Source organism: Haemorhous mexicanus, chromosome 4 (assembly GCF_027477595.1).
Source record: "Haemorhous mexicanus isolate bHaeMex1 chromosome 4, bHaeMex1.pri, whole genome shotgun sequence".
Taxonomy (NCBI): Eukaryota; Metazoa; Chordata; class Aves; order Passeriformes; family Fringillidae; genus Haemorhous; species Haemorhous mexicanus.
In genome coordinates this window covers 37,862,339-37,881,171 of record NC_082344.1, presented here as the reverse complement: position 1 = coordinate 37,881,171, position 18,833 = coordinate 37,862,339, and the positions used below count along the sequence as shown (strand labels likewise).

General features: G+C 41.4%; 1 protein-coding gene across 1 annotated transcript; it reads left to right on the top strand.

The window, feature by feature from the left end:
• The first annotated feature begins 239 nt into the window (after positions 1–239).
• TMEM192 (transmembrane protein 192) lies at positions 240–17,537 on the top strand. Its single transcript, XM_059844485.1, has 6 exons — positions 240–374; positions 3,250–3,396; positions 7,431–7,695; positions 9,653–9,787; positions 13,475–13,577; positions 15,916–17,537. Exons 1-6 carry the CDS (start codon positions 333–335, stop codon positions 16,037–16,039), a joined length of 816 nt encoding a protein of 271 aa, XP_059700468.1. The 5' UTR covers positions 240–332; the 3' UTR covers positions 16,040–17,537.
• The last annotated feature ends 1,296 nt before the right edge of the window (positions 17,538–18,833 follow it).

The window sequence follows — 18,833 nt, the reverse complement described above, 5'->3', positions numbered from 1 at the left end:
CTCCGTTTGGTATTCAGGCGCGGGCTGCCGAGAGAACTGCACCGAGCACGGCCACGGGGCAGCGAGGCATCCCAGAGAGGGCTGGGGTCACGAACCTGTGCCGGGGCGGCGGGACGGGAGTTCAGCCTGAGGCCCGGCCCCGGTCCCTCCGCCGGCAGGGCCGCGCCCCGGGGCGGTGCTGGCGCTGCGCGGGCCCAATGGCGGCCGGGGGCGCTCCTGCCGGGGCGGGGCGGCGCGGGGCGGCGGCGCTGCCCGTGGCCAGCCCGTGGCGGCAGGGCCGCACCGGGGGCACGCATTAAACGCCGCTGGGGCGGCTGTGGTGGGAGGCGGCGATGGCGCTGACGGCGGGGAGGAGGCGGCAGGACCTGGACAACGTGAGCGCGGCGGGCGGGAGCGGGGCCGCGGCCGCGGGGACCCCGCCCGGGTGACCGGCCGGGCTGCCGCTGAGGGTGGGCGCCGCCGGGCCAGCGCCTCGTGTTCCGTGCCCTCTCTTTCTTCCGCCTCTTCCTGGCTGTTTCCCGTCCGGGCGCCCGAGGCTTTATCTGTTTGTTCCGGGGGCGCCCGCCGGCCCAGGCGCGTCCCCAGTGGCCCTCTCCGAAGGGAGGAGGCCGCCGCGGCCCCTCGCTCCCCGCGCTGCCCCTCCCCAGCCGGGCTTGAAGCACCCCGAGGCATTTGGGCCTGGGCTTGTTTTTAATCGAGGTTGTAAGCCACTACTCGGGGCTGCTCGTGTGACTCCTTCAGGTTTTCTGGGTTATTTTTCCACAGGCGGATCCTGTCTGTGCCATCTCTGGATTATGTGCTGTTGGCTGGCATGACCACGGCGTTTCTGTGTTTGTTTGAATGTTTCTCCCCGCCCCAGCTGGAAGCCTGCGTGGGCAAGGCTTGCCGGCTGTGGCTTGTTCCTGCCTGCCCTCCTCCTGCTGGCGCTGGGCTGCTGTGGAAGCGGTCACATGCTGGAAGTGGATCAGGGAGCCAAGGAGGCTAAAGCTTTAACCTGTGCTCAACAGCAGTGCCAGACAAGTCTGGTTTTAAGGCATTTTGGCTTTTGACAGCTGTGGCTTTGGCTCATCATAATGAAATGAAACCAGTGTTTGCTCCAGTTGGGAAGGACACTTACTGGGTTTTCTTTATGTCAGATTGACTGCATGGGATCATCCTGTCCCATGCTTTAATTCTCATCCTCTCCATGTTGTCAGTAATAAAATCTCTGAAGAGATTACATAATCTAGTGCTTCCTAATACTAGCTGTATTTTAGGATACAAAAATGGACTGCAGCCTGTCTTGTAAGAAAGTAGCATGGTCAAAGCTCTGATAAAGCTTTGTCTGTGAAGGAGTGCCCTGATCCCTCATGGAAATGAGGGAATGGTGAAATGCAGAAAGGGTGAATCATTTGTTCCCATGAGACAAAGGATATTGTCCTAATAAGAATTGCTGGGTTTGTGGGAGATGTGAGCTGTTAACCCCACTATTGATTCTGTGATCATAGAATGGTTTTGGGTTGAAGGTTCTTTAAAGATCTATTTCCAACCCCCCGCTGCTATGGTCAGGAACACTTTTCACTAGACCAGCTTGCCCAAAACCCCAGCCAGCCTGGCCTTGAACACTTCCAGCAATAGAGCATCTGTAGCTTCACCAGGCAACTGTTCCAGTGTCTCTCCACCCTCATAATAATGAATTTTTTTACTGATGTGAAATTGAAAGAATTAGTTGAGTTGCCTTGGCTGCTGGAGTGTTGGTCCTTGCTCTCAGAACTTAAAATTACACCTGGCCTGTGAAAATGGGCAGAGGAGGGTTAGAAGGCATCTTTGCTCTCATGCTTCTAGATTTTATATCAGTGCCATAAGAGGAGTGCCATTTGCAAAAATTGAGGTGTGCAGTAAAAGGTCCAGGCAGGTATTTCGGAAAGGTCATTTTCAGTCAAAGACTGGGCTAATTAAAAGGTGTCAAATAGCTGAGGCTGGTCTGTTCACACTCCTCTGTGGCAGGGCAAGTGTAGTGTTCACAGTTCTAAAATGAAACTGGTTGTTTACTGAAATAACTCTTGATGACTATTTCTTTCAGTGTAGGCAGTTGTGTGCAGGTAAAATAACTCTGGGGAGACAATCACATTGTCCTCATTGACATGAAGTATAAACCTTCGTGTAATCCCTCTCTTCCCGTGCTAGTGTCTAGAAGGATGGCATGTTTCATTTGTCTTGAGGCTTATGCTGCTTTTTCTTATGGCAAAGGGTCCTCAGTTTATAAAAATCCTGAGTTTATAAATCGGTAAATAGTCTGGTGAAACCTGGCACATCAGAAGTCTGGAGTGGGATAGGGTCTGCCCTTGTCTTTTTTGTTCTGGGCTGTGGTTGGTATAATGAAGAACAGCAGTGAAATCTTGAGCTGTTTTATCTTCTGAGGCAAGGGATGTAACAGGATGCTAAGGGAGAAACTCGAGCAGTTTTGGCCATTGTAGTGCCTTGTGTGTGTTCCACTTAATGTATATTGAATGACCTTGTCCTGGCCTAAAAGGAGCAGGGGTGCATAGCTGCGGAGCAAGTTCCTTTTCCAAAGTTTTCCCCTCCACCCATACTTAATTTTACCTTCTACTTAGTAAAAGACACTACATTTGAGCTGAATGTGAAGTCAAAGAACTAATGCTTGACTCCAGCATGGCACAGGCAGGCTGCATTCTCTCTGGTGTAGGAAGAGAATGTCTTGCTCAGCACTTGGTAGCACCTTCTTCCCTCTGTGAGCTGCTGCTTCTTTCCTGCCTGAGTTCAGCTCTAGTTACTGCTGCAGGTGTTTTGACACGTCAGTAGTATCAGAGGCTGAATACTCAAAACTGTTGCTCTTACACTGCAACTTTGTTGTTGTCTCCAACTGTAGTCAAACAAAAGTAAGAACAAGAAAGAGTTTTGCAGTGCGTGTATAAAGCATGTGAGAGAGACTTTCTCAGTTTTTCCCATAAGTATACTGCTGCTTCTGATATCTTAGGGTTGAAGTTCAGATACTTGTAATACATTTTAAGTTCCTGAAGGCTCAGTGTGATACTAGGAAGTAGATTAGTGTTGGATTCCTCAAGGACTGAGTTCTCACATAGAGATGTGATGAGAGTTTACCTAGAGTTCAAGAGCTTTTTCAAGATATTAACCTAGTGGGGTTTTTCCCCTTCAAGGCTTGATTTGCTAAGAGGAAATTCCAAAACTGTTGTACTTTACTTTTAGAGCTTACCTGTTGCTATTGTTTGCCTTCCCCTTCTGTTCCAGGGTTCCTTGGAAATAACACAGAGTTTGGAAGATGATCCTCTACTGGATGCACCACTCATTTCGTCTCATACATTGCATTCCCAGCTGAGGCCAAGATTTCATGCTATCCCAGCAGTTGTCCTTGCCAATTTCCTGTTGCTAATACATGTAAGTTTAAGAAGCATGATTTCACTAAGAAACTTGCTACCTCTCTTCTGAATCCTTCAGAATCCACTGTTCATGTGACAGAATTCTGATTATATGACAGTGAATTGCATACACTGGCTGTTCTTCCAAACCAGTGAGGTCCACTTTGCCAATAATTTTTGATAATGTATATGCTATCAAATACTTTCTGCCTTCTTGTTCTGGTTGTTGGTGCTGTGATACATCTTGTTAGGAGGAACAGCATTTTAAATAGTAGTTCTTCTGTGCCATTGGAAATGTGGTTTAAAAATAATCTTATTGCCATAGATGTGCTATGCTAGTTATAGAGGGCTGAGATAATTTTCATGCTGTGCCTTCTGAGAGCAAACCTAATTTCAGAGAGAAGGTAAATAAACAATTAAAGCTGGACTTGCTTAGAGGGTATTGCATGGTAGTGGATGGAGAGAGAAAGTAATCCAAGTGCTACTTTCTGCTCTCACTTCTGAAGGTTAAGAGCAAAAAGCACAAACAGTGAACAGTATCTAGGCATTTATGGAGGCTGGTAGACGGAAGCAGAGTGAGTTCTGCCTAGTAAAGGGTTTTTCTTTGGTGAGCTGAAGAGGCTTGTTGTTGCTTGTGTGTATGTGGCAACCAGATATGAAGAAAGAAGGCTGAAGAGCTCCGAGCCTAAGATTGGGCTGAAATGTCACTTTCATGTCTTTTAGGGACATGGGTTAGTGGTGGATGTGGTAGTTTTAAGTAAAGGGTGGACTTAAGGGTCTTTTCCAATCTAGTGATGATGATAGTACCATGATTCTGTAGTACCAGTGACACGTGCTGTTTTAGAGCTTCCTTAATCTCAAACACAAAATGCAGTGCCCAGTGCTCTTGAAAGCAAGCTCTCTGCCAGGACTTTAAAAGCACACACCAACCTCTAAGGTCTCTCTTTGGGCAGTTGTTCAATGTGCTTTAGCCTTCTAATTTTAGGAGTAGCTGTTTTGTGGGCCTTGTAGTAGTATCAAGAAATGCTCCTCTGGCTGTCAAGTAGACTTAAGAAAGACCTCTGCTGTTCTGCTGACTACCAAAATTCCCAATGGAAGCCATGTATCCAGCCTTACTCCCTTCCCTTACCAGAAGAACTCTGTGCCATTCCCTTATAGAAGGCACTCGAATGTGCTATTGGTAATAGAGCAGTGACTATTTTCTGCCAAGCCTTGGGGCTTTGCTATCTACTACCATAACTAATGCAGCCAAATGTTAGTCACCCAGATCCTAGGAAACTGCTGCCTATTATCCTCCCACTTTTTCCTCTTTCCTGCATATTGGGAGAAGTGTGGTTAGGTGATATGGGAAAACTGTGGCATATGTCAACACATATTTTCACAGGTTAAGTCTTGTTGCTGTTGCTGAACCTGATTCAGTGACCATTTGGTCCTTGGAGCAAAATGGAGAAGTATCCTTTTCTGTTGGCAAAACAGCATTATAATTGCTACCTTGAGTGGCACTGTGTCTCTCACTGAAAAGATGGGTGGGCAAAACAAGCTTATTGGATATCCTTCCCCTGTGCTTCTGCAAATGTGCATGAACCTTGTGGACTGTGGAGAGAGGCCAGGGTAGCTTCTGATGCACAGCCTGCCAAAGGGGTAAATGTCCTGGAGCAGTTAAGCAATCATAGTATTATGTGGGAGAACTGTAATGCATCTCTAAAGCAACTTGTATGTAACTTGGAGTATTTCTTCTTCGCCTTCTTGTGCCAAGAAATGGAGTTAGGTAGCAAAATAGCTGCTGTGATGCAGCTGCCTAGTTACATACAATGCTGGGAGGTGGGTAGGATGTGCTGGACTGTGGTAGGACTGCGTTTTTGCGGGCCTTTAATTTGCCAAGCCTTGCTTTTCTGAAGGCTTCCCATCAGGAGGCTGGAGAGCAATGTGAAGTGTACAGGCTAGAAATAATTTCATTATATTAATCCTTTCTTTCCTTTATCCTCTCTGTGTGTGCACATGCACAAAATTGAACTTAAATGCTACTCTTTATAAGAATAACTTTTTGTGTGTAAAAATATGTGTGGGGTGAAACACCTATTATTAAACGGCCCAACAATGCAAGCAAAACATATTTAATAAATGCCAGCTTCCTGTTTTCTCTTGTATACACTGCTGTAGTAGTTTAGTAGAGATGCAATGCTAGGTCCTTCCTGCTTGCATCAGTTAAATACAGCCATTTTCTGTACTGAAATGTATTCCTAACACCTGGAAGGAGTAGAACTAATTGTATCACTTGTAAAATGGCAAGCCAAACAATAAACAGATGAAGTAAAGTAGCTGAATTATTCTTAGCTTTGTAAGTAAAGAAGGTGGTAAAAGAATAGATTAAACAAATTATAAACCTGCCTTTTATTTAACTTCTTAATCTAGCAACTTAACCTATCTCAAGATAATATGGTATTTAATTTGTATTTGAAGTAATGGTTTTATGGATAAGGGGGGTACACTCCTATTTTGGTTTGGGTTTCTTTCCTTCCTCCTTCTATCCTATCTGTCCTCTGTAAAGTCTTTTTTAGGTATTGACAATTGTGTGACAGCTATTCCCCTTTCTTGCTCCTTTCCCAGTTATCCAACTCTGGTCACAACCTGAGCAAGCTAAGGGTTTGTCTCAAGAGTAATTAAGTGGTTCTGAAAAGTTAATTTCTGTGAAGAGTGTTGCTTGAAGAAAGTACAAAAATAGGAAATAAAGTGCAAGAGGGTGGAAAGGGGGCAGTGGGATCTTAAATACTCGTAGAACTAAGTATGGAGACAAAGGCAGCAAATGAAAGTTGGGTGCTTTCCCCTGTCTTCAATTCTGATGTGCTGCTTCTGTCAGTTATGACATGCAGAACATCTGGCCCTTTTTTGTTTTAAGCTAAGTGTATTAGAAATCATTTGTAGACTTGAGGCACATCGATTTTTTTGTGTTTTGTATATTAGTAGCTCCCCATTTATTTCTGTATTGATGGGAGTTTTTTCTTTTAAAAATATTCCTGTTCTGTAGAATGAACCAGGATGAGAAAGTATAGTATTGTTCTTGTTCACTGAATGAACACAGTAGAGAAAATCTTTTCTGTGACAAAACTCTATAAATATTAAGAAAGCCCTGTGTGCGTACATATACTACAGGTAGTATGCATCCACAGCTTTGCTTTCTAATTGGCCAAAATATTGCTAATGTTCACTGCTGATGCTGAAAATTTGGAGAGGAGTCTAGAAGACAGGAAAAGTTAAGCATTATGGCAGTAGTCTGAAATGATAAGTATATATGCAGTCTGGCTATATATGTACTCTTGACAATCTGTCTGGTTTTCCTGACATAAGTGAAAAGATAAAATAGAAAAATATGATGGTAAATATACTAAGGAATGATTACCAAGTGACAAAGATGCCTACCCAGTGCTAATAATTCACTTTCGGTTACTCTGATGATTCACTTTCCTAAAGTCAGTGTGGAGATGATCTTCAGTGGCTGTAGGAAAGTGTTGATTTTCACTTAGGAAATGTCAATTTTGGGAAATGTCAGTTTCAGGAAATATAGAGTGTACCAATAAGATAAGAGCCTGTCCCACAGAGCAGTATTAAGTGTAATTGAATGAATCTAAAAATATGTGATTTCTCTTTTCTAGGAGCATAAATCAAGTTTTCTTTAAAGTAAAAAGGCATAGTAAGGAGGGTCCAGAAATGAAATAAATTCACTATGAGGACTCAAGGAACAGTGACATTGATGTAGTAGAAATTCTTGGAAGGGTGACAACTGCCAGCTCTGTTCTGCTGGAGATTGCTTGCCCTCCTGAAAGTCAGTCTTACTACTTAGCAATTTCAGTCATTTGTGTATTCCCAGAGTGACATGTAGTGGCTGTAACAAGTGTCTAATGTTTCATATGTTACTTCAACTCTAATAAAATCAATTCAGAAAGTAATGCATAATGAATTAACTACATAATCCTGGTTTTGTGTTTCAGGTTTTTTATATATATATATAGCTAAATGATGGCTTTAAAGATTTTTCTCTCTTCCTTTCTCTTCCAGGTTGCTTTTGTTGTTCTAGCATTTTTAGCAGCCATGTTTTGTTCTTACCCCAATCCAAACCAAGATAAGTGCCCTGGAAACTACACTCACCCACTTAAAGTGCAGACTGTCATAATAATTGCAAAAGTAGTTCTGTGGGTTCTCCATGCCTGTTTTGAACGATACGTGCAGCACCACCACAGCAGAGTCAGAAGAAGAGGTTACTTCTCCATATATCGATCAACAAGGCGTCTAAAAAGGCTTCCACTGCTGATACATGCCACAGGTGAAGCAAACTTGAGTTTTTTGCCATCTAAAGCTTTAAACTGTTGGCACAATAAAAGACTGAGCAGGTTATATTATATAATTGTGTATTCTATATTAAGAACTTTTACGAACGTGCCTATGAGCACTTACAAATTATCCTTTAGTCAGATGAACCTCTGTACTGATCTTTCTGGTCTGCCAGATGCAGGCTGTAAGGAACTGTTTGTAGTGCAAAAATGCTTACACTGTGAGGTTGAGTAAAACATTTAGTCATTAGCATGTAGTCTTCAGCCATGGAGTATTCAGTCAGCAAAGTCTGTGTGTGACTGCTAGTGATCTTGATTTGCATATTCATTTGTCTGGTTGGATATGTGGTAAGCCTGCTAGTCCTTCCAGAAAGTGTGCTGCTCTTCTCCTTTCAAGCTCAGCAATCCACCTAGAAACAGATTAATTGCTTGTTGCCCAACAGCTCTCTGAATTCAGTGAAAGAACCAATTTTCTGACCTGCACTGAGGATGTGTAACATTCAGCTCTGTATCTGACTGCCTTTCTCTACTTTCTATGGACAAAAGGTGGTATATAGAAGTGATTTAACAATATTTTTAAGTTACATCTCTAGCAAATTTAGCTTTAAAGTGTTGGTGCACCTAACTGGTGAAGCTTTTCTAGAAATCACTTTCAAATCTGAAATCCATCTAACTTAAGGGGATTTTTCCCACAAATAGCAGTGGAAAAGGGCAAGGTGATGGCTTCTACAGTATTTTTGCCTCTTATGATCCCACCTCCCTCCTGAAGTAGATCTTTTTTTCACCAGAAATAATAAGTGAAGTGGTCTATATGGGAAGCTAGCTTTCTTTCCCCAGTCTCTTCTTAAAAGAGCTAGTCAGCTTGATAAATGTGCAACACTTCAGGCTCTGGCCACTAGATAGAGCTCTGAAGATGTAGAAGTGTTTGGAGTGCAGTGAGAAAAGCAGGCTACAGGAGGATTAATGATGTAAAAAGATTATTTCTGCCTGTTGCAGTGTAATTGTCAATGCTTTGCCCTGCTTTCAGTCTTAGATGGAGCCCACTTCTCCCTGCTAGACAAACTCTAGACATTTGTGAATGTTCAGATGCAATCAGGTGTGTGCTGTAGAATTTTGATCATCTGTTGTTCAGAAAGTAGTTCTTCCATTACTGCAAGCATCCTGCCATGGTAATGACTGCTGATACCACTTCCTTCACTTGACTGACACAGCAGGAAAGAGAACTGCACAGTTCCCCAGCTACATTAATGGTCTTTATAAATTTAGCTCTTTATCCAGACACTGGTCTGACACATTTTTACAGGAAGGAAGAAAACGCTTCACACTCTGAATCAGAAAAGATTTTTTAGACTTGTAACTTAGTATTTTTTCTCCTTGACTAATTGTACTAATTTCAATTAAACTTTCAGTTATGTTCAAATATTAAGAGGAAGTGGAAGTCTATGTGAGTAGGTTTTGAAAGGAAGGTGTTAAGGTTTTTTTGTTTCTCTGTTAGCCTAATTTAAATATATTTTAAGTCCACTACTTGATGGAAAATACCTAAGAGATCATGTAAGTCATTTTCATGACTTTACATGATCTCTTAGGAACTGAAAGAATGAGTAAGATGAATAGCATCAACAAAGCCAGAAACGGGGTTTTTTAACCCATGTACCTATTTAGGTGTTTCTAGTGTGTTTCTTTCACTCTTGTTTTTTAAGTCAGAAGAATCTATAAGCAAACTCCTAATTGTCTACCATTACATGTGCTGAAATGAAACCTCATTTTGCTACCAGCAGGTATAAGCTTGCATGTTAAGGAAATCAGTTGAAGGGGCAAGCATGGTATGAAATGGAAAAGCATTACTGAAGTGATGTGGCTTTTTGCAGATACTGGCATGAGAAAGCATTAACTACTTTTAAATAGCTAATAAAATTAGTATATCTTTAAAAAATAACATTTGTTTTCTAGGTAATACAGCCCTACTCTTGATTCTGTCGGTGCAGCATTCCTTTCCTGATCACAGCAAAGTGTACCTGTATCTTATCCTGGGAGTCCTGAGCCTGGAGATGATTAGTTCCCTGACATGCTTAGTGATTTACACAGGTGAGAGAGGCAAGCTTAGCCTTTTTGTGTGACATTCATTATAGCTGGTACTCAGCTGTTTGTTTGCCCTCCCAGTAGTTCACTTGTGGTACCCCAAGGCGTTTAACTACCATTATAAATACAAAACGATTCTGTGCTTGTAGAAGGAGAACTAAGGCAAATCCAAAACAAATTGAGAAAGGTTGTCAGGCTTGATTTGGTTCCAAGGGCTGCTAAATGAAAGCTCCATGTTATCTCAAAGCTGTTAATCCTGTGAAGTGGCAATAAATGCCTAATTAATTCAAAAAGTGTCCTGTGAACAGGTTTGTCTGTTTATCAGTGTTTCTCAAATGCATGCACCACAAGCTGTGAAGCAGTAAGAGCTAGCTGGCTTAGTCAGAACTGTGTCTGAGGGGTTCACGTACCTGATTGTGTGATTGTGCCTTTTTCAGCCTCTTCCTCTTTCCCTGGTCCCACCCCAAAGGCTTCAGTTTCTCTTTGACACTAAAATGAAAGGTTCCTTCTAGTGAATATTTAAAAGATGCATGGGTTTTGGAAGCTGTGATCATATCAAAACACTGTAGTGCTTTCTAAATCTGTGAGGCTTTGCTTTGTGCTATTACTCTTTGTAAGAGTTTGTAAGATTCTCTGCTTTAGATTTGGTATAACTTATGAAGGCTTCATAAAACACTTGCCTTTAAACTTTGCAAAACTATCTAAAATGCTGATAAATAAATGCTTAAAAGAAATCTTTGGTATGCTCATAGAAATGCAATGGCACACAGAGAAATACTGCCAAGTAGCTTGTTCATCTAGGAAATAAAACCTCTTCTGGCTCTCCTGCAACAGCATCAAAAAACGCGCCAGGAAATCAGGTCCCAGCCCTAAACTATGTCTTTGTCTTAAAAGTGTGCCAGAAGCCTGAATGCTGCAGGCTTGTCAGGCTTTCCCCTCAATGGCCCAGCTTGGCTCAAGTAGACTGACTGTCCTCTGGAAGAATAAAGGCAGTGATGAGGGAATTCGATCATGGCAGTGCTAGAAAACTATTCCAGGAATGCTGGAGATCATCCCTTCTTTGCATACGCATACTTACTTTCCTGGGAAACTCGGGAAATAAGAGATAAATTGTAAAACTTTAATAGAATGTCAGGAATTCCAGAGAAATGCTATTTCTAGCCCTGAGGCCTCCTGGAGCTCCAAGAACTGTATTGTGTTACTCTTACCTTGACCAAAAAGGATAAGTGCAAGGAAGATGACCTGCATAGTAGTAAGGTCTGAGCTTGCACTTCTGTAAGAACTCTCAAACTATTTTTCTGTTTATTTGTCACCAAAAGGGTATTGTTTCCTGACTTGTACTTAGGCCAGTTCCTGTGACTTCAAATTCATTAACCATGTTTGTGCTATCACTGTAAGGTTGTCTGCTTTAGGTTTGGTGTAACTTACAAAGATTTGATAAAACACTTGCCTTTAAACTTTGCAAAACAATCTAACATGTTGATAAATAAATGCATATACAAAGAAGTTGTGGGGTGCAGTGTTTTGCTTTGCAGCTCAAAGAGGCTTGAAGAAGGGTTCAGTGAATCCTGTAACAAAGGGGAAGAGTTGCATTGCTAGGAAGGAATAAGGCAGTGTGTTCTACCAACAGCTACCTTATCTCTTGAGCAGCTCCAAATCAATGTAAAATTCATTCTCTAAAACTTGGTGTACAAAGCTAGGGTTAATTTTTATGTGATATTACACCTGCTGCAATGTGAGGAAGACTTCCAGTCACCCTAAGTTGCTTTTTCCAGTGGGTAGTGTAATTTGTTTTCTTGTTTTCCATCCCAGTGCTTTTTGAGGTAAGTTGAGAGACTGTTTGCATGTCTGTCTTATCTGTAGTGGTGGATTTTAAGGTTTTTCAACATTCTAATATCAAATTAAGGCTGTACTGAGGCAAAACAAATGTATTTGGGCAATTTTGAAAATACCCTGAGAATCTGTAGCAATAATGACATTGAGATGTCTTAGAGCAGACTATGTGACTGGGTGGAAGCATGAAGCTTCTTTAATGGGATAGTTTTAAGGGCAGCCTTCAGCTGAGGTTTAGAATTCCCCTCTTCAAGGCAAGCAGATACCGCTAAGATAGTAACAGCTGAGCAACAATAGGGACACTAAGGTAAATTTACACGAAAAACTACTGGCCCACCCTTTTTTGTATTAGTTTTGTATCATTTTGGAGAGAAGGCAGCACCAGTTCACATATTGTTTCTTCACAGTGAGGTAATTATTTAACTATGAGAATGAGACATAAATGCTTATCTGTAGAAGGTTCATGTACCTGGCTTATTTTCTGTTAAATAATTCTGTCTCACAAATCAGGGATACCTGACTGTAATTCTAGGAACTTCTTTTGCTTGTTGGACCTGTTTATGAATTGACAATGATAGACAATGTCCTGTGAAGGACTACTTCCTTCCCTAAAATTATCTCCATGCGGCAGTGTGTATATATAGCTGTAGGATGCAGAGGCAGAGATTCAGAAATCTACAAGGAATTGCTGTGATTGACCTATAATAGATTTGACATCTATAAATCGTTCAAGTGAGGTAAAAGTGCATGGAATGAAGTAAGATACAGACAGCTCTAAATGTCAGCTTACTATTCTAAGTTTTTTACTGCTAGGATAGGGAGTAAAGCTTTAAAAGACTTACTAAATATATGTATTTAATTACTTTCTCACATACTTCTAATATCACTTGAATAAAAGACCAACATTCCCACAAACAACACATGTTGAGAATTCCACATCCATTCCTTTGTGGTTTTATTTGTAGAGAAATACCATCATAGAAATAACTAACCTTTGAGCCTAACTCGTAGTTAACCTCTGGAGGGCCTTAGCATTGTTTTAGCAGGGTGGCCTGTAATAAACCCCATCATAGTACTGACTTGTAAGGACACTCCTCTGTTACAGTAGTGTGGATTTCTCACAGAGCTGCACTGTAATGTTTTTTGTGGCATTAGATGCATTGTTTCACAAGCAGCCCTAACTGCAGAGTCCCAAATGCATACTCTGGATATTTTGATATTTTCTCTGAATCAGGATCTGACATTGAATGGCTTTTAATATTTTCAGCTTCCTTTTCGAAATAATGCAGAGGGTGCCAACAACTTTTCCCACCCATCCCACCCATACATCTGTTAAATTTAGCCTTAAACTTTATTCACAGGTGCCCAGAATGACTTCTGGGTTTGATAGCCAAGGCTGCTTGGTTCTCAGTGGCTTTCTGTAGCAAGTCTGCCTTTGTCTGAGTAGGCAAACAAGCTGCTGCTTCACTGCAGCTACTCTAGTTCAAGTAGTATTTATTGCAGAGCTTAAGCTAGAAGTTCTGAACCAGCTAACCAGTACAAAACTTCTTAAAAATGTTTTATGCCATTTTACTTAGTTTTGCCTGAACTTGGAGACTGAATCTTGGTACCCTGTAAAAGGCAACTAAGATTTCACCCTCTCTTAGGTCGCAGATTAAACTTTGCATATGTTCAAGCTTCCCCAGTCAGGTCTGCTTTCCTTTTCCATTTCTCAGATTCCTTTATTGTCTTTCCATCTCCTATCCTAACGTAATCTTAGGATCATCTGTTACAGATTTTTACAACTTGGGCTCTGGTGTTAAAGCTTCTTTTTTTTTTTTTTTCCCCACTTTCCAACTAATTTATAAAGCTTTCTTGCAGTGAAAATAAGCAACTTCAATCGTGCCAAGCCAAGACCTGACATAATTGAAGAAGAAAAGATGTATGCCTACCCTAGTCACATTACCTCAGAAGTTGGATTCAGGTAAGAATTCTGTATTCATTTTGTGCCGTGTCAGTTGTGGCATATAGGCAACCTGAATGGAATTGCATGATTTCCTGTAGACTTCCATGTAATTTTAGACCTGTCAGCTGAACCAGAGGTGGGAATAACATAGTTCTGAAGGAACTATGTATAAGCCTGCCATTTTAGATGCACAGATGAGATGCAGCAGTCTTGTACTTTCTCCATTGTAAATGACAGTTTACTATGGTACAGAAATCCTCAAACATAAGGATGGAGGTGATTTGACCATTTAGGGCTGGTTACATGAATCTTTAGTATAAATAGCTGTGCTTAATCAGGTTTAGTTAATTTTATATGGGGTTTAAGGAAAGATAGTGTTGTCTTACACTGTTACTTAAAGCAGGCCTACAGAAGCCTAGCTGCTTCAGCTAGTTTTTTTCAGGGAAGGAGATATATTGTGGGCAGTTGATAGACAAAGAAGAAAACTGAGCAGCTCTGTTCTGTGCCAGCAGTTGGACATGAGATTTTAGCAGTGGATTTGGAATGCATTTTAAGTTTGGGAAGGAACTTTTAAGGTGTGGAGGGCACTTAAGGAGTAAGGAAGGTCTCAGTGAGAGTAGAAGCTGTCCAACAGTAACTGAGACTGTCCCAGGCACTGAGAGTTATTTGTCATTTGTTCTTTGTGTACCTGCCAACTGCTCAATCATTTTCCAGTTGCTGAAATCAGTCTGGTATGACTTAATAAAAACTAGTAATTGAAAATATCATGTATTTCTGTATAAGACTTGGAGATTTTCTAATATACTATGACTTGCTTCTATATGTGCTGTCTTCATGAAAGGTTGAATAATGAGAGATGACTAATACTTTGGGACTTTCCCTGGTATCACAAATGCAGCATGCACGTGCTTTTATGGAAGTTGGAAGTAGGTGTCCAGGATACAGGAAGGATTTAGAATTGTCTTGAATTTTGATACCATGTCTGACTTCCATTTTGATATAAAAACCATGGTGATTGCATGGTGGACCTCATTTCTTTCTCATTCATCTTCTCCCCTGAGAAATTCTCAAATGCCCAGGGAATGTGTCTGCAACAATGACCAGCTGAGGAAAAGATTGTGCTCATTTTTGATTAAAGAGTGCAAACTTCCTGTGAGAACTGATTGCAAAACCGTTATTTTAATTTAGCTCTATACAACTCTGACTCTCTTTCCCTTGGGAGTTAACATCTATTGAAAAGTGAATCCTGTCAGCCCTTCAGTTGACCTTGTTATAAGAATGTTTTTTGAATATCATGACCTCTGCAACCTAAGCTACTGATCAGGAGCCTTAAGTTGGCAGTGCACGTTACTGGTTAAGGTTGCAAGTTTTCTGTTTACAAAACTTGTGTTCTTTACTTTTCCCAGTTTATCTACAGTAGGTTTTTAATTGGACCTAAGCTTTTTTTTTCCACTTAATATCCTTCTCAACACTTTCTAAGAACTATGAAATGAGCAGTGTTCCTCTACAAAATGCTGTAAGGCTGAGGAACAGCTTTCTCAGCACTAAGATGCTCACAAGTGTACTCGGAAGGCAGATTCCAAAGTCAGAAAGTCAGCTGAGAAGAAATAATACGTAAGGAAAGAGTAGACTACACTCAGGCTTTTGGTACTTCATCTTGTTGTATCTTAAAAATTCCTAATCAGATTTGACAAAATTCTCTACTTTTTCCCCCTTAATTAAGTGAGCTTTATTTAAATGTTTCAGTGTTTCTATTGGAGTGAAATTGAGAGATATCTGAAAACTGGATATATTTTTAAGGGGGAGGATAGTTGTACATGAGGTTGTAGATTTGAAGTAGCACAATTTTTTGGTACTGTTGCTGTTATGGTATGTGACAGATATTGCTGTATATAGTAGCATAAAATGTATGCTACTCCAGGTTAATCAATTTCTATCTTAAACAGCTTATGATCTCCCACAACTGAACAACAATATTATGCCTGTTCAAAACAAGCTTCCTAATATGTGTGGGAAAGGTTGCATGTTTCTTACTACAATTCTAGCATATTGTCTGTCTTGGTTTCTTAAACAGTAAGATCCTCACTCTGTAACTGTCTAGCAGGTGATGCGTAACTCAGTTGTATATACATGGCATGAAGTTCAGCCAGACTTTCTCTTCCTACCTTCTCATGCAAAATAGAGTTGGACATATAACTGTTGTAGATTGCCTCTTCCCTCAAAAATTAGTTGATTCCAGCAAAGGTGAAACTAAAGGAAACAACTGTTTAAGTATGTGTTAATTAACTCTGATATTTCACATATTAGAAGGCTGCTGTCATTTACTGAAACCCATATTTACTTTTGTTTCTTCAAGGGAAAATTCCAGTTTAGAAGAGATAGTTGAGAAGCAAGGAGATATTATAGAGTATCTTCAGCGACACAATGCACTGCTCAGCAAGCGACTGTTGGCGTTAACATCTCAGCAAATCAAAACTTAACAGCATTTGGGAAAGTCCTGCTGGAGCTCTGGGGAGGAATGTGAAGTAATGTAATATGCAGACTGGTTTGTACAGATGTGACTCTTCAATCACCTTTCACGTTTTGAAGTACAAGTTAAGCTGGAAGGATAAGCTCTGCATACATTATAAACCTATTACAACTGGACACTCTGGCTCTCTTCAAATCATCAGTTCTGGAAAAAAGCTCGGCAGCTTCAAGGATTTTTAATTCGTCATAAGTTAAAGTTGGACCTGAGTTGATGGTTTAACTTTGCCCAGTTTTTGCTGTTATTTTGTACTGCTATGTAACCATTAAGCTTCAGGCTACCAAAGTCTTTTATATTTCCGGAATTCAAATTTGTTCTCTAGAAAAATTTGACTTTCCAAGGGATGTATGTGCAGTTTCTATTGCTGAAGCTGAAACTAGATGTGTTCTGTCACTGATTCTCTATTTCCAGGGATGTAGGTGGATTACTTCAGTAATCCAATACAGGTACTTGTTTTCTAGATGTCTCCTTTTCTCCTTTGTCAGGTAAGTGGAGAAATTTGGCATCTAACTTGTGATTATAAAAAAGTGGTGGGTGCCCTAAAACTGTAGCTCTCACAAGATCATGGTACAAAAACCACGCCGTGATAAGCAATTGTTCAGAATTCTGGCTTTAAAGCTCTTAAGAGGGATCCTCAGGGCTGATGACTATCCCATTACTAGAAGTTTGTGTTAGTAACAAGACTCCTACTCTGCCAACTGAACTAACAAAGCAAAAATACTTGAGCATGAGCTTTTCTATTGATATGGTAACTAACTTGTGTTGAATGCTTTTAAAGATGCTGTCAAAAATGCTTGTTATATACTTGCTCTTCACTTTGGCCCTTCAAGAAGGTCAGCATCTTGATTCAAAAGTTGAAGTGGTGTATGTGGGGAAGTGAAAAGCAGCAGAAGACAGAAAGGTCTTTTAGAAGTTGAAGAAACAAGAATTCTTGGTTTTAATTTATGGTGAAGTAAGGCTGGTGAAAGAAACTTTTTTTTTCTGGGTACTATTTTGTCTACCAATGTAGACAAAGAATTATTTTAGAAGTCAATACCTCTCTGGGGATAGGATAATCACAAATCAAAACTGGGAAGAAGACTCTTAAGAGGAGTGGTCTTGTAGTTTACTATAAGAAAGGAAAATTAATAAATCCTACTTTGGTGTTAGGGCACAACTGTAGAAGTACCTAGATAGTTTAGTGTGCAACAAATATGGGGGTTGTCTCATTCAAAGGAAAACAAATATTGGAGGCTTTGCTGCTATCCAACACTAGACTGTTCTCCTTAGCTGTTGTTTCTTGAAAATGCAGCCAGAATTTTATAGTATACATGTATGGAATAAAGTTATTTGTTTTTAGAACTCAGGTTTTGATGTGACTCTGTATGTCAATTTATATCATTTCTATGAAAAGCAGTAAAATGTGACTGTGAAATTCATGCACAATAAATGCAACCAAGGAAGAGTGTGAATTCTGTTATTTCCAAGCTCTTGTACATCTGGTTCCAACAGGCAATCTGTGCACATTTTTCTGTTATGCTGAAGTTCTCACAGCAGTGTCGGCACTTAAAACTAGCCATACAAGGATAGCTGTACACTTGTTTTGAAGCTTTAAGTTTAGTTTTATTCCCCTTTCTCAGTCATGTTTCTTTCCATCATGCTTCAGCCTTCCTCTGCCATTTGTTTCTTTCCAACATTGAGAAGGATGCTGCATAGTGAGGTAGAAGAGCTTTCCTTTGTTTTGAGGTCATTACTCAAACTTTCCTCTTCTCTCTGACTGCTCAAGGTAAACCTTGGATTAACCAGTAGTGTTGCTTTCTGTGGAACATGGTAGCTGGAAAAAAAGGCAAGTGTGCCTTGCTGTGCACACACACATACATCTGCCCTTTCAATGTTACCTTTCCTAAGTACACAAGTGATAACAAACGATAACAACCACCCACCCCTTGCCCCAGTTTTATATCTTTATCATACTCTCAACTCTATCTTGTTTTCTTAGTATCTTTAAACTTTTTCTCTGGGCAGGGTGGAGGCTTTTCCCATTTGTATGGGCTCCAACAAGAAGCTGGTAGTCTTTACTACTCACTCTGAACACTTCAACTTCTGGCCATGGTAGAGCTGCAGTGAACTGTCAGGTAGGAGCTGCTGCTGTGTGTGGCAGCCCCAAGCCCCTTGTCTGCAGCAGATGGGCCAAGGCCAGGCTGGTTTGGAGGCAGAAGTGCTCCCCAGCCCCCAGGTTCCCCTGTGCTGCCTTCCCCAGTGTATGGCGTGGTGTTGCTGGGTTTTGTGGGTCTGGGCAACAGAACCTGTGTTCTGATTCTGCCTCCTCCTGGCCACCCCCCTGCCTGGGGTCGAGCTCACTGGTCTGCAGAAGGTGCTCAGGGGGCCTGTGTGTCATCAGCTGCTTGAAAGGCCACATGGAAGGGGTGAATGGCTGCTGCTGTGCCAGGGAGATGAAGCTCAGCTGTGGCCTTGCTCTGTCTGACACGCTACAGTGCTAAATGGAACAATGACTCCTAATTGTTCTGGTTCTGCTGTATCCTGTTTAGCAGACACCTCTCTGCTGCTGCAAGGCCGTGTGCTGGGGCGACCAGTGCTGTCCATGCCCAGTGTGGCAGCCTGGGTGCCTGCCCCTGCAGTGCCAGCACCTGCTCCTGGCCTGGATTGTACTGTCTGAAGTGAAATCCACGGTATGCTGTGCACGCAGTGAGCACTGGAGCATTGGGTCCAAGTTTCAGGGGGGCAAAAAAGTGCTGCTTTGTGAGCAC

Excerpts from the sequence above, each read along its gene's own strand:
- TMEM192 (XM_059844485.1), top strand. The coding sequence starts at position 333 with ATGGCGCTGACGGCGGGGAGGAGGCGGCAGGACCTGGACAAC. Across the intron at positions 375-3,249 it reads GGCGGCAGGACCTGGACAAC|GGTTCCTTGGAAATAACACA; the intron begins GTGAGCGCGGCG and ends CTTCTGTTCCAG. Across the intron at positions 13,578-15,915 it reads ACCTCAGAAGTTGGATTCAG|GGAAAATTCCAGTTTAGAAG; the intron begins GTAAGAATTCTG and ends TGTTTCTTCAAG.